Here is a 19,196-nt window from a genome sequence, read left to right as displayed (position 1 = left end):
CACATACACACCTTTAATCACTAACACACACACACACAGGAGTGATAACAGGCATAATGAATTTATTTACAGCTCTACTGCACCACTAGACACCTTTCAGTTTATCTATCTATCTATTTTATTTTTTATTTAATATTTTAAATTCCTTTCTGTGGTTTTTACTTTTTTCCTACATGTCTATCTGTTTACTTATTTACTTACTATTTTTCTTATTTATTTTTCTTATTTATTTTTTTTTTATTTTTTAAAATTTATTTTATTCTTTATTTTCATTTATTTACTCTTTCTTTCTTTCTTTCTTTCTTTTCTTATCCTTATTTTCTTTTTTACTTTATTGTTTATTAATTCCCTTAATCCTTTCTTACTCTTTATTTATTTGTTTATTTGTGTTTGTTCCCTTCATCCTTTCCCTGTTTATTTATTTGTTTGTTTGTTTGTTTGTTCTGTCAATTCCAATCTTCTGATTCTTTTTTCCTTTTTTTGTGAGCTTGTGCAGTTAAAGTGATGTGTTTAAAAGTGGTTGTTGTTGTTGTTGTTGTTGTGAGGTGAGTGTGTAATCAGACAGTAGTTATCGCTGTCTATCTGATCTGCAGCTATGAAAGTGTAATTACTGATTGATAACGCTCAATAAAACCTCACAGTAATGACTGTAGAGCGATAATTACATCAGCACCGTTATTTTATAGCACAGCGATTAGTCACAGCTTTACACTGTTTAATGACGACTAGCTACGCTAACGCAGTAAGAAGCTTTGTAGGGATAGTTGCTGAACTGAGATCAGCTGTGTTTGGGTTTTGGTGGTGTGTTTGGGTTCTGGTGATGTGTTTGGGTTCTGGTGGTGTGTTTGGGGTCTTGTGGTGTGTTTGGGGTCTTGTGGTGTGTTTGGGTTCTTGTGGTGTGTTTGGGGTCTGGTGATGTGTTTGGGTTCTGGTGGTGTGTTTGGGGTCTGGTGATGTGTTTGGGGTCTGGTGGTGTGTTTGGGTTCTGGTGATGTGTTTGGGTTCTTGTGATGTGTTTGGGTTCTGGTGGTGTGTTTGGGTTGTTTTAGTGTGTTTGGGTTGTTTTAGTGTGTTTGGGGTCTGGTGGTGTGTTTGGGTTCTGGTGGTGTGTTTGGGGTCTTGTGATGTGTTTGGGTTCTGGTGGTGTGTTTGGGTTGTTTTAGTGTGTTTGGGTTGTTTTAGTGTGTTTGGGTTGTTTTAGTGTGTTTGGGGTCTGGTGGTGTGTTTGGGTTCTGGTGGTGTGTTTGGGGTCTTGTGGTGTGTTTGGGTTGTTTTAGTGTGTTTGGGTTCTGGTGGTGTGTTTGGGTTCTGGTGGTGTATCCTGAGCTCTTACGTATTGTGGGTTCCAGGCGGGGTACTCGGGGTGCACCTGCACCTGGACGATGACGTACGCCACCAGCACCACCAGCAGCATCACAGGACTGATTCCCATCCAGCAAACACGCCAGAATATGTTCGGCTTGCGTCCTGTCATGAACTCGATATCCTCGCTGAACCTGCAGAGCGTCAAAAAGCCAAAAACACAAACAAACAAATTAGGAGCCGATTTAAAGGGTTTCGAGAAGTTTGTGCCAAAACGAGCCTAAAAGGGAAAACCATCTGATGAGGAATTTATAAAACTCTAAACGAGGTGGAAATAACTGATCTGTGATCAGGCACTAATGAACCCTGTAACGGAGCGGAGGACTGGAGACAGTGACGTGTGTGTTTCTGTCCGTAAATAAACCGCTCGGTGTCACGCTGTTACAGGAAAATAATCCATGACGGAGTGGTGTGATGCAGCCTGACAGGAAGTGGAGTTCCTGTTACCCCAAGTGTTTTATTCCTCTTACACCACAGCTAGTTACCAACAATCACAATGTTTAACTTATAGGACAATATGTCATACTTTTATTCATACATTTATAGTTAAATATATATCATACAAATATAATGCAAAAGTCTTAGGCACATGCAAAGAAATGCTATAAAGCAAAGATGCCTTCAGAAATAAAGGAATTAAACGTTTGTATGTAAAAAAACCCACAATTAAAAGCAGTAAACAGTAATAAAGTAAACAAAGTCAGTATGAAGTGTAACGGCGTCTCAGGGACACTGAGTGCGGTTTTATAAGGAGAAGAGCTGTAGGTTTTTCTGAGCTTCGTGGAGAATCTGACCATAAAACCTGTTTCTGTTTTCGCAGATAAAACCGGAAAGACTTCGTTATCACTGAAAAGCGCTGTATTGTGTAATACGTTGCTTTCTTTACTGCCATAAAGACGTTTTCCTGAAACATTTAATTTTTTGTTCTAAAAGTAAGATTTGGAATCACAAATTTATTTTATTGAATTATATCATCAAATATATATCATCATCAAAGAAATTGTAAAATAAACATTTCAGACAAAATTTGTATCTCAAAACTTAAAGTTACAGCTTTACCTCTGACTGTTACAAAGCGCTGACACTGGAGACTCCTTCCATCCATGTTACATAAACACCTTTCTCCTTACAGAAAAACTTCACCACATCAACATATCCACGATTACACACTTCTTTAAAATCTGTTTATTATCAGTGGAGCGTCCGCTGCACACGTCCCTGTGAATGAGCTGTTGCTATAGAAACGATAACATATTAGAACGAGTGCATTAATATAAACCTGCGCTACTGTCAGAGCTGCTGTTATAGAGAATTAATCAACAGTGCTGAGGTTTAAGGCCAGTTAATGCCTAAGCTGCTCTGGCGCTTACAGTCAGTGACGTATCTCCAACCATCTAGAGGTCTACGGTGAAGTAAGACATTCTGTCCCTTGTGAAGTCCTGACCAACGAGAGACTGGATAAAATTAGCTTTTGATAAATAAATAAATAAAAATAAATAAATAAAAACTGACCGTCCCATTCCATAGAAACCGATGACGGCAATGATTTCAAAGAAGGCGATGACGAGCAGCGGGACGGAGCCGACGTAACTGTTAAAGATCTCCAGCCAGTAATTTCCTGAGCCCATGGCGAAGATCAGAGACACCAGGAAAGATACCGCACAGATTACAGCTAGAGAGAGAGAGAGAGAGAGACAGAGAGAGACAGAGCGAGAGACGGAGAGAGCGAGTTAGACACACGTGTAGAAGATGAATGTTCCTCTGTCACTAGTGTGAACGCAGGGGTAGTGTGTGTTGGTGTGTGTGTCATTGGTGTGTCGTTAGTACCAGTGAAGAGTTCTTTCGGAATCCACTTCGGCACCATGTTCAGGTCGAGCAGCGGCGTGAGGACGCCCTCCAGATTGCCGAACATGGAGGACAGGCCGAGGCTGAAGAGCATGATGAAGAAGAGCACGGCCCACACCTGCGACGCCGGCATCTCGGTCACTGCCTCTGTAAACACGATGAAGGCCAGACCCGTTCCTGACGCACTCTGGTGGAGAGAGAGGAACACACACGAGAAGCTAGGGCTAAAGAAACGTTTTTAAATGTGCCCTCGTCCACTTCCTGTAGCTGCTCAAGCGAAGTGTGTCAGATACAAGACGTATAAAATGTACTCCTAAATCCTGAGTCCACACACACGTCCTCAGTCATCAGTCTGTAGTAAAGCGCACAGACAGCTGGGAGCACGAAATGAGCGATCAGGGTAAAGACTGAAAAACAGAAGTGGAAGTTATTTTGACTCACTTCTATGTCAATATGCCAATTTACTGAAGTATAATAATAATATTAATAATAATAAGCGTTCGCTAAATCCTCCGTCAGCTGAGGCGCTTGTTTACGGCTTACGGCTCTGCGCAGACTGAATGATTATTATTATTATTATTCGTCTTAATTTATGGGTGTATGTTGGCTCGCTTTCTTTATTTTTTATATTCTTTAATTAGTGTCAGTAAAATAAAGCGACTAAAATAAATTTTGAGTAAATGTTATGGATGGAGCTCTGAGTCCCTGAGCGAGTGAACTAGCATGAGGACGTGTTTCTGATCGAGACTCTAAAGCGCTTCTATCAGTCGCTCTGGATAAAAGCGTCATAAACACAAACAGTTTAAACTCTACAGAATATTCCAGAGAGAAAAGTGCAGGAATCCCTGCAGATTATAGGATCTGAAGTCGATCAGGTCGAGGTTTACATCAGTTAGTCTTCTTATGAGTAAGTTCACACTCAGGAGCACGAGTAGGATGCGAACGTTTTTATGAATTTACAGGATTTTCTTGTCAATTGACTGGCAGAGAATATCAACTGAGAATAATCCATAAACATATAAACACGACAAGTGAGGAAGTTGAAACAGGAGCAAGGAGACACGACTTAGAACAGCACAATAACATCGATGAGACTCAGGACGGTAAAAACATACAAACTAATCAGGAAAACACAGCAGTGACAGGACAGGGACAGGTTGTGATGGGAATTTGTGGATATCCTTCTTTGGAAAACAACAGCAAGTTAGCTCAGAAGACACGAGAACACAACCCAAAAACAATTAGTCATGTGACCTTAAAAGAATCCCAAATCCAGAGCTTAGAAGGTCACAGTCCAGCACTGTTTGATGATGTCACTACTTCACCACACCTACTGAACCTGGTAATGATCTAGTGAGATAAACCAAAATATCTTTCAGCAGGTAAATCATCCACCTGTGCTGGACTCCAACCCTCCAGCACTGCCCTCGGTTAGCTTGCCTTGTATTATTCTACACTCTACAGAATCAAATCTACAAACCCCCCTGGTGTTAATGTTGCTTAAAGCGTTTCCTCGGGAGAAGCTGAGGAACGTGAGTAGAGGGAAGTGATCTGGAACCACTGATACCTGATCCAGAAACCTCTGCAGATCGCAGTGTCTCAGCATCAGGCTATCCACTCGGTCAGGGTACGAGTTGTTTAGGAAGGTCAGCCAGTGCTCGTAGTTATCCAGTGTGATGTTCTGCTCAGAGAAGCTGAACTCGTTGGTCAGTTTGAGGATGTTACTGTGGAGACACAACATTCGGCGTGAGGGTCCAATACACTCGATTACACTATGCACAAAGCGGCTATTTAAAATAAAAATAAGTGCATTTTTGTGACACAATCGTGGTTTAAAGCTAGAAACACTACAGAATACACTCTTCATGCTATGTGTTGCAGTGTGTGTCTATAATGTAAACAGCATACGGGTGTCAGTACATTACTACAATAATGCATTAGAACGAGCGCATTAATATCAACCCGTCGTTCATGTTACAGCCGGAACTACTTTCCAAGCCGTGCTGTTACCTGAAAATAATCCACACCTTCTGACCAATCAGATTTGAGCATTCGGCCGCACTGTGGTATAAAGACGGCTAAGTGATGCAGGGTTCAGTGCGCTTGTTGGATTGAGGTCACGTGTATCAGCGGAGATGAGACGTGTGATTTCGAACCTCGTCTCCTGTAGTGTGATGCACAAGCCCAGTCCTCGGATTAGATGTGGTGAGAGAACACACTCTCACACACTGATTCATAAAAACATTGTTAAATTTGGAAATATGAAAGAAGGAATGCGCTCCTTCCCTCAGTGTTAGTTCTGATTTCTACTAATTCCCATGATGTAGTGGATGCAGGGGTTTGGTGCGATCACAAGGATTTTGAGCCCTTAATGTGGCGTCAGCAATAATGTTGAGAATCGCTGATTTAATGGATGGTGACCAAAGATGCACAGATTTTGAGACTTGCTGCTACCTTGTGAACTGCTGAACACGGCCAAGGAGACACTGGAGCAGCAGCAGTTCCTATTTGTGGAACACGTCCAGCAAATCACACCCAAGAAAACCCTTACTCCAAAAGTCAGCCCCAAGATGTTCATGCTCAGTAATCTCCAGATCCTTCTGCTCGACCTCCACGGTGCCTTCGCAACCTTGGAGCGTGTACTAGAATGAAATGTGTTGCTATAGTAACAGAGTGCACACCTCTGGATGCAGTTGTTGTTGTTGGTTGTAGCTTTGAATCCCAAAATGGAGAAAATAGGAATGGAGGCGTAGAGCGACGTCGCACTGTTAATGCAGCCCACTAACACAGCGTCTCGCTCGCAGTTATTCCTGAAACACAAACATTGTTTTATTTCTGTGTAGGGAAAGCTCTACACGCATTGTGGGCGTGGCTGTGTCTCAATAACTGAAGAGCTCACTTCTTAGGGTTGTAGCTGGAGAAGGCGATGAGGCCTCCAAATGCCAGAGACAGAGAGAAGAAGATCTGAGTGGCAGCATCCAACCACACCTGAGGGTTTAACAGGACCTGCCACTACACACACACACACACACACACACATACACACACATACACACACACACACACATACACACGTTACAGCATCTGCCTCCTTAACAAGAGTCAAGATTTTGTTGTCATTGTCACAGGCAACGAACCACAATATAAAATTAATGCATGTAATTAGAATAAAAAACTATTAAGTGCCATTATTGTGTGTGTGTGTGTGTGTGTGTGTGTGTGTGTGTGTGTGTGTGTGTGTGTTAAACTCACGTCGGGTGTGAAAAGGTACCGTAGTCCTTCAGTGGCTCCAGGAAGCGTGAGAGCTCGTATGAGAAAAATTGTTAACACAATGTAAGGAAATGTAGCTGTTACGTACACTGCCTGCACAGAAGACACACACACACACACACACACACACACACAGACACACAGACACACAGACACACAGACATATAGTGTTGTTAAAATTATGTCAGGTTTTTATTGTATGTATTGCATTTAAATGTCAGTATTGTGTTTAAATGGTGTGTATTGATTTTATGGCTGTCATACATCTGTATCATTAGTGTTGTTGGTGTGTATGGTGTTGCTGAAGGTGTGTAGTGTTGTGAATGCTGTGTGTGGTGTTGTTCAATGTGTGTAAAATGTTGTTAAAGGTGTGTAGTGTTGTTGAAGCTGTGTGTAGTGTAGTAAAAGCTGCGTGTAGTGTTGTTGGTGTGTGTAGTGTTGTTGAAGCTGTGTGTAGTGTAGTTAAAGCTGTGTGTAGTGTAGTAAAAGCTGTGTGTAGTGTTGTTGGTGTGTGTAGTGTTGTTGAAGCTGTGTGTAGTGTTGTATAGTGTAGTAAAAGCTGTGTGTAGTGTTGTCGAAAGCTGTGTGTAGTGTAGTAAAAGCTGTGTGTAGTGTAGTAAAAGCTGTGTGTAGTGTAGTAAAAGCTGTGTGTAGTGTTGTTGAAGCTGTGTGTAGTGTTGCTGAAGCTGTGTGTAGTGTTGTTGATGTTGATGTGTGTAGTGTTGTGTAGTGGTGTTGAAGCTGTGTGTAGTGGTGTATAGTGTAATAAAAGCTGTGTGTAGTGTTGTTGGTGTGTGTAGTGTTGCTGAAGCTGTGTGTAGTGTTGTTGATGTTGATGTGTGTAGTGTTGTGTAGTGGTGTTGAAGCTGTGTGTAGTGTAGTAAAAGCTGTGTGTAGTGTTGTTGAAGCTGTGTGTAGTGTAGTAAAAGCTGTGTGTAGTGTTGTCGAAGCTGTGTGTAGTGTAGTAAAAGCTGTGTGTAGTGTTGTTGAAGGTGTGTGTAGTGTAGTAAAAGCTGTGTGTAGTGTTGTCGAAGCTGTGTGTAGTGTAGTAAAAGCTGTGTGTAGTGTAGTAAAAGCTGTGTGTAGTGTTGTTGAAGCTGTGTGTAGTGTAGTAAAAGCTGTGTGTAGTGTTGAAGCTGTGTGTAGTGTAGTAAAAGCTGTGTGTAGTGTAGTAAAAGCTGTGTGTAGTGTTGAAGCTGTGTGTAGTGTAGTAAAAGCTGTGTGTAGTGTAGTAAAAGCTGTGTGTAGTGTTAAAGCTGTGTGTAGTGTAGTAAAAGCTGTGTGTAGTGTAGTAAAAGCTGTGTGTAGTGTAGTAAAAGCTGTGTGTAGTGTTAAAGCTGTGTGTAGTGTAGTAAAAGCTGTGTGTAGTGTAGTAAAAGCTGTGTGTAGTGTTGAAGCTGTGTGTAGTGTAGTAAAAGCTGTGTGTAGTGTAGTGTAGTAAAAGCTGTGTGTAGTGTTGTTGAAGGTGTGTGTAGTGTAGTAAAAGCTGTGTGTAGTGTAGTAAAAGCTGTGTGTAGTGTTGTCGAAGCTGTGTGTAGTGTAGTAAAAGCTGTGTGTAGTGTTGTTGAAGCTGTGTGTAGTGTTGTCGAAGCTGTGTGTAGTGTTGTCGAAGCTGTGTGTAGTGTTGTGTAGTGTAGTAAAAGCTGTGTGTAGTGTAGTAAAAGCTGTGTGTAGTGTAGTAAAAGCTGTGTGTAGTGTAGTGTAGTAAAAGCTGTGTGTAGTGTAGTAAAAGCTGTGTGTAGTGTAGTGTAGTAAAAGCTGTGTGTAGTGTAGTAAAAGCTGTGTGTAGTGTTGTTGAAGGTGTGTGTAGTGTAGTAAAAGCTGTGTGTAGTGTAGTAAAAGCTGTGTGTAGTGTAGTGTAGTAAAAGCTGTGTGTAGTGTTGTTGAAGCTGTGTGTAGTGTTGTTGAAGCTGTGTATATTGTTAAGTTGTGTGCTGTGACCTTGCCGATGGTCTCGATGCCGCGGATGAAGCAGATGTAGACTACAGACCACGCGGTAGCGACACACACCACCAGCCACCACTGCAGCGAGCCGCTCATCTCGATGTCTGGTGTGATGTTCAGCGTCTCACGATACCAGTAATAATTCACCGGCGTCCCCATGACACACTCCGGCACACGCTCTGCAAAATAATCCCACACACCTGTGCACACACTCTCGAACACGTGTGTGTGTGTGTGTGTGTGTGTGTGTGTGCTGCTTGTGCTGTGTGTTCTCTATGAGTGTGTGTATGTATGAGAAAGCACTGTGTGTGTGTGTGTGTGTGTGTGTGTATGTGTGTGTGCTGCTTGTGCTGTGTGTTCTCTGAGTGTGTGTATGTATGAGAAAGCACTGTGTGTGTGTGTGTGTGTGTGTGTGTGTGTGTGTGTGTGTATATATACCTGTCCGGTTTTCATTCAGAGGACACTGTGACCATGGCAATGGCTCCTGGAAGGAATTAAAGAAGTACCACAGAACCCAGGCCAAGATGGTGTTATAGAACATTCCTACAAGGAATGAGACCACCATCGACGCCACACCTACACACACACAGAAACACACACACACACACACACACACACACACACACACAAGGTGAACACTGTGATTACGTGTGATTACCTCCAGTAGATTGAGTTTAGGCTGTGATTAAGCTACAGCAGACTGTGAGTAGATTGGGATTTTGCTGATTGGACTGTGATTGGACTAACCGACTCCACCCAGGTAGGGCGAGATCGAGTTCCACACTCCAATGCTCCCCTTGCGGAGACTCTGTCCAATCGCAAGCTCCAGATAGAGCAGAGGTAAACCCTCAAACACCAGCGCAATCAGATACGGGATTAGAAACGCACCTGAAACACACACGTGCTTTTTACATATTATGGTAAAACATTAATTTATTTATTGTTACAAGAGAGCAGTTTTGCTGTATATTGACAAAGGTCTTGAACTTTAGTATTTCAGAATATCATAAAGCACGATAAAATTACAGGCCATTATCATGTAATGATGCTGTAACAGTGCAGTAAAATATATTGATTTTTTAGTGACATGCGAGATGGAGCACTCTGCAGGTCTTGATAAAAAAAAAAGAGTTGAGATGTTTTTGTAAGGTGGGAGTTTATTTGGTTAGTGAGAGTGAGGAGTTTGTGATCTTGTGAAATGTCCATCCGGCTGTTATGTTTGGGTTTTTAAAAGCAAGGCTGGTGTTTGACTGCTGTATTTTCTATGATGGAGAACTGTAGTGTTCCATGGGTAGGGCAGTGGAATAGTGGAGAATTGGAGTATTGTTCCATATTCTACATGGTGGAGAATTGGAGTATTTTTCCATATTCCACGTGGTGGAGAATTGGAGTATTTCCAACGTCAGGGTTGTGGAGAACTTTTTTCCATGGCCCAGAGAGTGGAATACTGGAGTATTTTTCCATGCATAGTCTCTCGTATTGAGGCTGTAGATTATTTAATGAAGAGTAACATATTGTCTTGTTGTATGTTTGATATATTTGTACTGTTGATGTTAATATTTTGTCCTGTAACTGCAGCTAAAGGTTTTATAAAAATGGAATATCAGGACAGGCAGAGTGTTTTATCCCCGTCCATTTCCTCTCTGCAGCGTAAACCTTTATGATATTAGTAATAACTCTTAGTAATAATTGTGTCTTTAGACGAAGTTTAAAGAATCTTAACCTAGAAGCCATTGAATAAATTATTTTCCAAACCTGATGATGTATTTAATGGGCTGAATAATAATAATTTCCAATTCACTTTAAAATGACAAATTTCCTTCTCTGCATCGAAGGTTCCTATTGCTGTTTCTGAAAGAATTAACCTTACACCTGTTTGCACCTACAACGATAAAAAACAAAACAAAGACAATGTTACAGTCAAAGGATTACCCATTAAGGGCAATTACCCAAGCGGGCTCGTGACTTCACCTTAGCATCGCACCTGATACACCTCTGCGTGTGGCTGCGTTAGCCAGCAGGACCATGTAAAGTCTGTACCCTTAACTATTCCTTTAGTTAAGTGCTAATCAGGGCTTCTGTCTCTCCCTGACAATCACTAACTGAGAAGTTTGGAGAAACACAACATGTTGAGGTGAAGCTGAGATTCAAATCACACAGAATGCAGGTTTTTAACCATCTTTTATCCTGTGTATTTTGCATAGCTTCATGATTTTCCTATTCTTATAGTGTTAAAAGCTATACAAATTAAATTGAATTAAATTGAATTGTTCTCACATCACTAGTGCAGAAACCTTTGTTCTAACTTTTGATCACATTCCTCAAAATCCAGAACCTGTCCTCACCATAGCTCCACTAAGCCCTACAAATAAAATAAAATAAAATAAAATAAAATAAAATAAAATAACATAAAATAAAATAAAATAAAATAAAATAAAATAAAATAAAATAAAATAAAATAAAATAAAATAAAATTAAATAAAGTCTCCTAAATTCTAGCTAGAGAATATTGTGAATATTAGATGGTAAATACCAAGACGTTTATCCCACATCACTGCTGAGTTCTGGATTGTGATTGGTCAGAAGGTGCTGATTAATTCTCTATTACAGCAGCTCTGACAGTAGTGCAGCTGCACATCACAGGTTTATTTAGAATTAATGCACTCGTCCTAATATATTATTGTTTCTATAGTAACAGCTCATTCACAGGGACGTGTACAGCGACGTTCCACATAAATCGATTTAAAAAAAACGTGCAAACTCTGTAACATGACAAGCTGCGTTTTTTTCTCTTATTAACTCATTAAGAGAGAGAATAAAGAGAGGCTGGTGAGGAAACTGCTAGCTGCTATAACGTAAGTGACAACAGGAACTCACTCGTTCTCCAAACATTAAATGGATTAAAAAAAGACTTCTTTAATTTAAAAAAATGAATTGTTGGTAAATTGCTGTGGTGTAAGAGGAATAAAACACTTGCAGATGTGCTGTTATAGTAAAATAATCAACTTCAGGGTGGAAACAGTAACTCAGCTTCATCATCACCCCATCACTCAGTATTTTACTGTAACAGCATGAGTGAAAATGGGTTCTTCTGTACTTAAAGTGGAACTAAATTTAAACAGGGAATGAGAACAGATTGCCGCAGACACAAGGTGAGAACTTCCATCCACATGCGCAGCTTCTTTACAAACACCTCGTCTTACCTCCTCCATAAATCTGGCAGAGATACGGGAATCTCCACACATTTCCAAGTCCCACCGCAAATCCGATACACGTGAGCAGATATTGGAGTTTGTTGTCCCATTTTGGTCTCTCTTTGGTTTCTTTCTCAGTTGCTCTGTCCTCCATTACTGTACGTATTTCCTATATAGTTCCTCTTCTCGAGCTCTGGCTCTCACTGAACCACCCAAAATGAGATCAGTTCTGATCCGTGGCTTTTATTGATTTCGAGAATGGACCAATAAGGTCTGTGGGTTTCTGGGAGAATATTCCTCGCTTGTTTAATGGATAACCTTCACAGAGTCAATCCAAATCACAGCACTGTCATCCACACGTAAAAAAAAAGATTAAAAAATTAAAATGAGATTTTATGAAAGCAAAGGTCGTGCACATTTACTGCCGTAATGTTTTATAATGTGCATTAGGTTTTTATGTGGACTGTTTCCCAGGATTTAGAGCATGTCTGGCCTCGTAAAAAAAAGAGCAATGCCTGAAAACAAGCTCATTCTGTCTTATACGATATGTACACGTATACATAGACAGATAGATAGATAGATAGATAGATTAATATAAGAATTAAACAAAAATACACATACAGGAAGACGGTAACATTCCCAACACAACACTGATGTATTTTTAACACTGATTAAGTTTATTGTGACTTCAGTATTTATTCATTTGATGATATTTTTACGCTCATGGGAACTTTATCAGATATGGTGTTAAGCCTCAACTTTTCCGAGTGTCTTTTACAACACCGCTCCCATATGAACATAAAGACAGCCACTCCAGGAATACAGAGGCACGGAATTCCGGCCAGGATGAATATGATGCCACTGATCCAGTCGGGATACGTCGCTTCAGCCAGTGCTGGGAAACCCGGCTGTGGGAAAGCAAGGAGAAGAAAGTTTCAGTATTCAGGTGCATCTTTTTCTTTACCATCGTTTTCATCCTAAAACTTCTGAAACTTTCTGAATAGATCAGGCAGCTTTCTTACAGAACCCTTACAGAACAATCAGAAAAAATTGTTTTCTCACAATTGGAGGTTTTCAGAACGATTTTCTAAATGTTAAAGTTGTAGGATCCAAACCTTTTACTATTCACATTTGTTCTTATACTAATGTGCTGCATATATTTATTTGCATTGTATTGTCTGTAATGAAACTGTTATTCACGCATTTATAACATCGAGGTTGGTCTACTGTAATTCCCTTTATTTGGGGTTGCCTAAGACCGCTCTAGATCGCCTGCAAATGGTGTAAAATGCAGCGGCCAGACTTCTGACTGGCACCAGGAAGCGTGAGCGCATCACTCCTGTGATTGCCTCTCTACGCTGGCTGCCAGTCAATTTCCTCATTGAGTTTAAAATGTTATTATTTGTTTTTAAAGCTTTGCATGGGCTTGCTCCACAGTACACATGTGATCTCCTTACTCCGTACACTGCCCCAAGATCTCTAAAATCATCAAGTCAGTTACTCCTTTCAGTACCACGTTCACGTTCCAAAGCCAAGCGTGACCGGGCTTTCTCAGTCCCAGGCTCTGGAACAGTCTCGCTGTTCATATAAGATCATCCTCCTCTATTGCTGTGTTCAAATCCTCCTTGAAGACTCACTTTTATTCTCTATCTTTTAATTCAGTCTGAGCCTGGAAAATGTCCATTTGTCTCTCGGTATTTTGTATCGTTAAATGTTTTTGTGTATAGATTTGCTTTATACAACTTGTACAGCACTTTGGTTTCAACTGAATAAACTAAACTAAACTAAACTTAAACTAATATTTATCAGCCTTGCTAGTTTGCGCTAGGTGTCTTTCTTGAATGCACTTGTGCATCTTGCAGTGATGTTTTTAATGAACTGGAACTTGAACTTCTTGGAATGTTAACCTTTAGAAAGCATTCATTATGAAGCCAATCTTTATTACAGCACATTTTCAGAACACTGCAAGAATTTTGCTGTATGTTTTACTGACATTCTGAGAACATTTTCTGTTAGCTTTGTAGAGGTAAAGAGGAATACCGAGTCAGGGTCCCAGACAATGTAGGTTAGCTTTTTGGTAACAGTCTTCATGAAGTAGAAAACGAGGATGACCAGGAGGATGAGAGGACTGAGGACTCTCCACGTAGTCTGCCAGAAGATGTTGGGCTTGTGACCGACCATGAACTCCATGTCCTTGTTAAACCTGATGGGAAAGATCAAGTTAACCAGAAGCTTGCAAGTCAAACACGACAGAGTCAGATGGGTTCACGAGACACCTGCGTACCTGTCAATGCCATAGACGTAAACCAACGCAATCAGCTCACACAGAGCTACTACAAGCAGTGGGATAGACGCCGCGAACCCATCGAACAGAGCTAGCCAATAGTTTCCAGAAGACTGCACAAACACAAGTGCAATGATGAAGGAGACCAGACATATCAGACCTGCAACACAGACAATCCACATGAGTCTAAAAACTATGCTTCTGAGGGGAAAAGCTCTGAAGTCCAAAAGTTACATCAGTATTTACATCGAGAATTACATGGGGACTCGTATCCAGAGTCGGGATACACAGAGCTCCACGATCAGATTTGATATATATATATTTAAATTTTATAGTTATCTAATCAGCCAATCATGTGGCAGCAGCACAATGCATAAAAATCACTGAGATACAGCTCAAGAGCTTCAGTTAATGTTCACATCAAACATCAGAATGAAGAAAAAGTGCGATCTCTGTGACTTTAACTGTGGCATGGTTGCTGGTGCCAGATGGGCTGGTTTGAGTTTTTCAGAAACTGCTGATCTCCTGGGATTTTCACACACAACAGTCTCTAGAGTTTACCCAGAATGGTGCGAAAAACAAAAAAACATCTGGCACCAACAACCATGCCACGGGTAAAGTTACACTTTTTCTTCATAATAGATAACTGCATGAATAAGCAGGTGAACAGGTGTTCCTATTAAAGTGGACAGTGAGTGTGTGTGTATATATATATGTACGACAGTTACTAGTGTCATGTTAAAGGTACAAGATAATAAATTTTGAGGTTTTGAAATAAAAATAATGTCAATGTTTGTGTTAATTCGATGCGCTCTCCTGTAAAGAAAACATGCCCATGGTTTGAAGAATAAGCTGACCGAGCGTTCGTCTGCTACACGTACAGCTCTCTATAAGCTCGTTCATTATTTTACAAATGTTTCAGTAATGTTTCATAATTTCAGTATTAAATCCTCACTGTGTGCTTAACTCTGAATATGGCCTTTATGATGAGCCTACCTGTTAAAACAGATTTAGGCCAAGTCTTGGGCAAGACATTCAGGTCCTGCAGCGGCACCACAGCCCCCTCAACATGGCCAAACATGGTGGAAAGTCCCAGACAGAAGAGCATGATGAAGAACAGCACTGCCCACAGAGGAGCAATGGGCATCTTGGTGATGGCTTCTGTGAACACGATGAAGGCCAGACCAGTACCTTCGACTCCCTGCAAAACAAAATAGACAGATCTTATTTTACCTCCATATTATTTCAAGCCAGAAGATATTTTTTTCAGACTGTACCTGACTGAGGAAAGTCTGAATGTCGCAGGTCTTCAGATCGAGCTCCTGAATGATGGAAGGTGATGTGCTGTTGAGAACCTGTAGAACTTCATTATAGTTACTCTCTGTGATGTTTCCTTCTGGAAGGTCAAACGCATTCAGGAGGGCCAAAATGTTTCTGTTTAGCAACAAAGGCAAGAGCCACTGAAGTGTTTGTGAAGTGTTTAGAGAACAGGAAACGCTAAACACGAAATAATTTAATTAGAGCAGGCTCACTACAGGAACCAACCTTCCTAGACATTCCTCATATTTTTGTGTGGCTCGGAAGCCAATGATGGAGTAGATGACCGTAGCTGAGTACACGGATGTCATTCCATTTATCACTGAGATTATCACTGAGTCCTGTTCGCAGTTGTTGCTGGTGAAACAACAAAGGTATAAAACAGTTAAAACTCCACTTCAAACCTTCATCTCTTCATTGTGATGTAATTCTGGTTCACTTACTGCACTGGGTTGTAGCTGGAGAATGAGATGAGTCCTCCAAAAGCCACTGAAAAGGAGAACAACACCTGGGCACCTGCATCCAGCCAGGTGGAAGGGTTCAGCAACTCATTCACCTTCAAAAAACAGGCAATTACAGAGAATCACAGTGTATCACATCACCAGAATACTGAGAGCATGCATGAACATTTGGCCATGTTTGAAATAAGTAAAAGGAAAACTACATCTGGAGTGAAGAGGAACTTGATCCCATTGATGGAGCCTTTGAGAGTCAGTCCTCGGATCAGGAAGATGGTGAGGACCACGTAGGGCAGCGTGGATGTGATGTAAACAGCCTAGGAATAGATCAGAAATAAAAAAAGTTGTAATAGTTTTGATTACTTAAAACATTGGAGACTCTCATCAGGAATTCTAATAGTATGACTGACTTTATAAGTATAGAGTTTTATTAATGAACACAGTTTAGTAGGTCTTATACTCTGTGATGACCAGAAAATGTTTTGCGTAACAGGGAATGGTCAATCTGCTTCAATACGCATGTGCATGGTTCTTGTTAGATTCTGATTTTATCCTTCCTTATTTTGAAGCAGGATGTTTAATAGCCAAGATGTTATCTGACTAGAGTCACCTCACAAGTGATGATTACTACAGTTCACCCTCCTTCTGAGATGAATCAACATCAATCATTGAATCTCTCACACAAAAATACTAAGAAATACGGCTTGCCATTGGACCACTTGGCAGGATATTATCACTTGGCAGAGATAGAGCAATGGCAAGCCTGGCCCTATTGTTTCTTTCTCTCTGACAGCCAGTGTAGTATCTCAAAATAAATCTTCCATAAAGCAACATGTTGCTAATTTTTACTGTAAAATTCTCAGGGAATCTGTGAAATCTGTGATATAACAATTTTGTGTGCCAGTCTGGAGTGAGGAAAGTATATTTTGATGAAGTTTACACCACCCTTGCAACAGATTTTGGGGAATCTGCTAAATCTATGATTGCACAGATTGGTGAGCCAGCCAGGAGTGAGGAAAGTACATTAAAGATAAACTTCATATCACCCTGCAAAGGTTAGATATGACTTTATTTTCGGTGATGTTTAGTTATTTGTAATGATTCTCTATTGTTGAAGTGTTTTTTCTTATTTGTGAAGGTTCACTATTTTTGAGGTGATGTTTTATTATTTATAAAGGTTGGCTGTTTGTGCTGTGGAGTTGACGTGGGAGCGGGCGTGTGGTCGAGAAATCACTGAACTGGCAAGTTACGTGTGATGATTCTCACCTGTGTTTTATTATCACCAGCCTACTTATGAGTTTCTTTGTGCTTTCAGTGAGCCAGAGAGGGACAGAGAGAGAGAGAGAGAGAGCGAGAGAGTGGCGTAGCTGGCGGAGCTTGCACACTTATTACTTATTACTTACTTTGTACTTATGTTTAGCCAAAAGCTTTACAACGAAACAACAGTAAGATTAAATCAGACTCTAACACAGTAATGTGGATTTTCTTACCTTTCCGGTGGTTTCAATGCCTCGGATGCAGCAGACCCAGAGAACCATCCATGCTGCGATCAGACACAGCACCATCCACCACTGCAACCCGCCCGAGTCCTCGATGCTAGTTGAGATGTTCAGAGTTTCTCTGTACCAGTAATAATCCACAGAGGAACTGCGGCTGCATTCTGACACCACGGCTGTAGGGGGAGACAGAGAGATCTTGTGAAAGTTCTCCATCTCTTCATTAAATCATCTGTTTGATAATCGTTACCTGTTCTGTTCTCATTTAAGGGGCAATGAGTCCAAGGCAGTGGATCCTGGAATGAGTTGAAGAAGTACCACATGACCCAGGCTATGATGGTGTTGTAGTACAGACCCACCATGAAGGAGCACAACATGGAGGCGACACCTGAAAACCCAGAGTACTTCCTCATGTTCACGTTTGGATGAATGAAATTACCTCAGTATTAAAGAGATGAAAGTTCCTCATGCTTAGAGTCAGATTGTCCAGCTGATTGAGTCGATCTGAGAGCATTGTATATTCCTAGCGTTAGCATGAATTTAGATTAGCAACCTGAATTAGCCAGCACCTGAATTAACCAACTGGAGGCGAAAATAATTCTCAAAGTTGGATGTTGATGAAGGAATTATTTCCTGTATGATCAGCTTTATAAATCTCACCAAGTCCAGTAAGGTAAGGGCTGATGGACTTCCAGACCCCAATGCTGCCCTTCCTCAGTCTCTGTCCGATGGCAAACTCCAGGTGTAGGAGAGGAATTCCCTCCAGGACCAGCAGCAGGAGGAACGGGATCATGAACGCTCCTGGACACACCAGGGTATTCACCAATTTTTCAGGTATTATGATGATGTAATTATGCAGCATTCAACTTCACATGGAAGTGGAACATCTGAACTCAGTAATATATAAATTTTGAGCTACAAAGTGGGAAAAAACTTATACATCTCCATGAGAGCTTGTGTTTTTTTTAGCAACAAGCTAGCCAGCGAACAGTAACCATGAGCTCATGGTGTGCGTATTTAAGAGTGAACTTACTATACTTACTTACTATAATATCATTTATAGTAGTGAAGTCATGTTGAGGACATCTTCCCAACTTTTTGAGTAGAAGTTTTCTTTGTTTTTTGTTTCTATTTTGAGGTCAGAAATTCCTCAGAGTTACACATTTTTCAGCAGAACATGGAATTAAGTTTATAGACAACTTCAGTATATAAATCTCAGCCAGTTTAGTTTTCAGGTTTAGTTCTACTGGGTATTTCCCTTTAGTTTTGAATTATATAGAGATGTTTGAGTTATTGATGGTGTTATTAATGTACCTTGCTTATTCTGTGTGTCTGTGTGTCAGGACTGAGTGAATATTGTGTAACATTCACACTTTAACCTGTATATGTGAAGCTCAACATTTCATCAGCAGTTTGAAGTATTGTTGAATTATTAATGGATGATCTGATTAGTTGAGCGTAATGCTTCGTTTTTTTAATCTATGCATCTAGGACTTGCACATGGAATGTAAGGTCAAATGACAGGATTGGATGAACTAAGAAATGTTTAATAACTAATAACCAGCTTCTCAGTACACAGGTTAGTCCAATTCTTAAAGAACTCAAAGATGACAGGTCCTACCTCCACCGTGGCTCTGACACAGGTAGGGGAACCTCCAGACGTTCCCCAGCCCCACACAGAACCCCACACAGGTGAGCATGTACTGAGCTTTATTGTCCCACTGAGGACGATCTCCAGCCTGGACCTTCTCCGTGTCCTCCAGCTCAGCGTGGGAGGGGACTCGCTCCTCCAGACCCGGGTTCGGCAGCTTCAGCTTCATTCCTGCTCTCCGTCCTCAAACAGAGACCCGCTTTCGGTGGCTATCTGATGGTGTGTATGTATATTTATATAGGTGTACACCTATATGTGTTTGTGTGTGTGTGTGTGTGTGAAAGGTCTTCAACTCTATTAATAAAGACCTTCAGCACTTGGACGGTTTTATCTTCAGAATGGAGATATTTTGTCGAAAAAAGATAAGTGCTAATG

The 19,196-nt window shown here is 40.8% G+C and overlaps 2 protein-coding genes across 2 annotated transcripts in view; both read right to left on the bottom strand.

The window, feature by feature from the left end:
- The window catches only part of slc6a18 (solute carrier family 6 member 18), a 13,035-nt gene extending 907 nt beyond the window's left edge, over positions 1–12,128 (bottom strand). The window contains exons 1-11 of the mRNA XM_034302333.2: positions 11,625–12,128; positions 9,169–9,309; positions 8,860–8,997; positions 8,419–8,600; positions 6,460–6,570; positions 6,107–6,219; positions 5,889–6,017; positions 4,775–4,931; positions 3,190–3,394; positions 2,875–3,034; positions 1,334–1,496 (exon numbers count right to left, since the gene is read on the bottom strand). Of these exons, the coding sequence (XP_034158224.2) occupies positions 1,334–1,496; positions 2,875–3,034; positions 3,190–3,394; positions 4,775–4,931; positions 5,889–6,017; positions 6,107–6,219; positions 6,460–6,570; positions 8,419–8,600; positions 8,860–8,997; positions 9,169–9,309; positions 11,625–11,769 (1,644 nt within the window). The 5' untranslated portion in view covers positions 11,770–12,128. The remainder of the gene's footprint in view (positions 1–1,333; positions 1,497–2,874; positions 3,035–3,189; positions 3,395–4,774; positions 4,932–5,888; positions 6,018–6,106; positions 6,220–6,459; positions 6,571–8,418; positions 8,601–8,859; positions 8,998–9,168; positions 9,310–11,624) is intronic.
- Positions 12,129–12,271: 143 nt separating this feature from the next.
- LOC113525261 (sodium-dependent neutral amino acid transporter B(0)AT1-like) lies at positions 12,272–19,115 on the bottom strand. Its single transcript, XM_026911736.3, has 12 exons — positions 18,792–19,115; positions 17,831–17,971; positions 17,421–17,558; positions 17,165–17,346; positions 15,881–15,991; positions 15,660–15,772; positions 15,445–15,573; positions 15,177–15,333; positions 14,896–15,100; positions 13,900–14,059; positions 13,656–13,818; positions 12,272–12,523 (listed from the first exon to the last, which is right to left on the bottom strand). Exons 1-12 carry the CDS (start codon positions 18,988–18,990, stop codon positions 12,311–12,313), a joined length of 1,911 nt encoding a protein of 636 aa, XP_026767537.3. The 5' UTR covers positions 18,991–19,115; the 3' UTR covers positions 12,272–12,310.
- Between the last annotated feature and the right edge of the window lie 81 nt (positions 19,116–19,196).

The sequence above is a fragment of the Pangasianodon hypophthalmus genome, chromosome 9 (genome assembly GCF_027358585.1).
Source record: "Pangasianodon hypophthalmus isolate fPanHyp1 chromosome 9, fPanHyp1.pri, whole genome shotgun sequence".
Classification (NCBI taxonomy): domain Eukaryota; kingdom Metazoa; phylum Chordata; class Actinopteri; order Siluriformes; family Pangasiidae; genus Pangasianodon; species Pangasianodon hypophthalmus.
The sequence above is the reverse complement of the archived record's forward strand: the minus strand, read 5'-3'. Positions and strand labels throughout refer to the sequence as shown.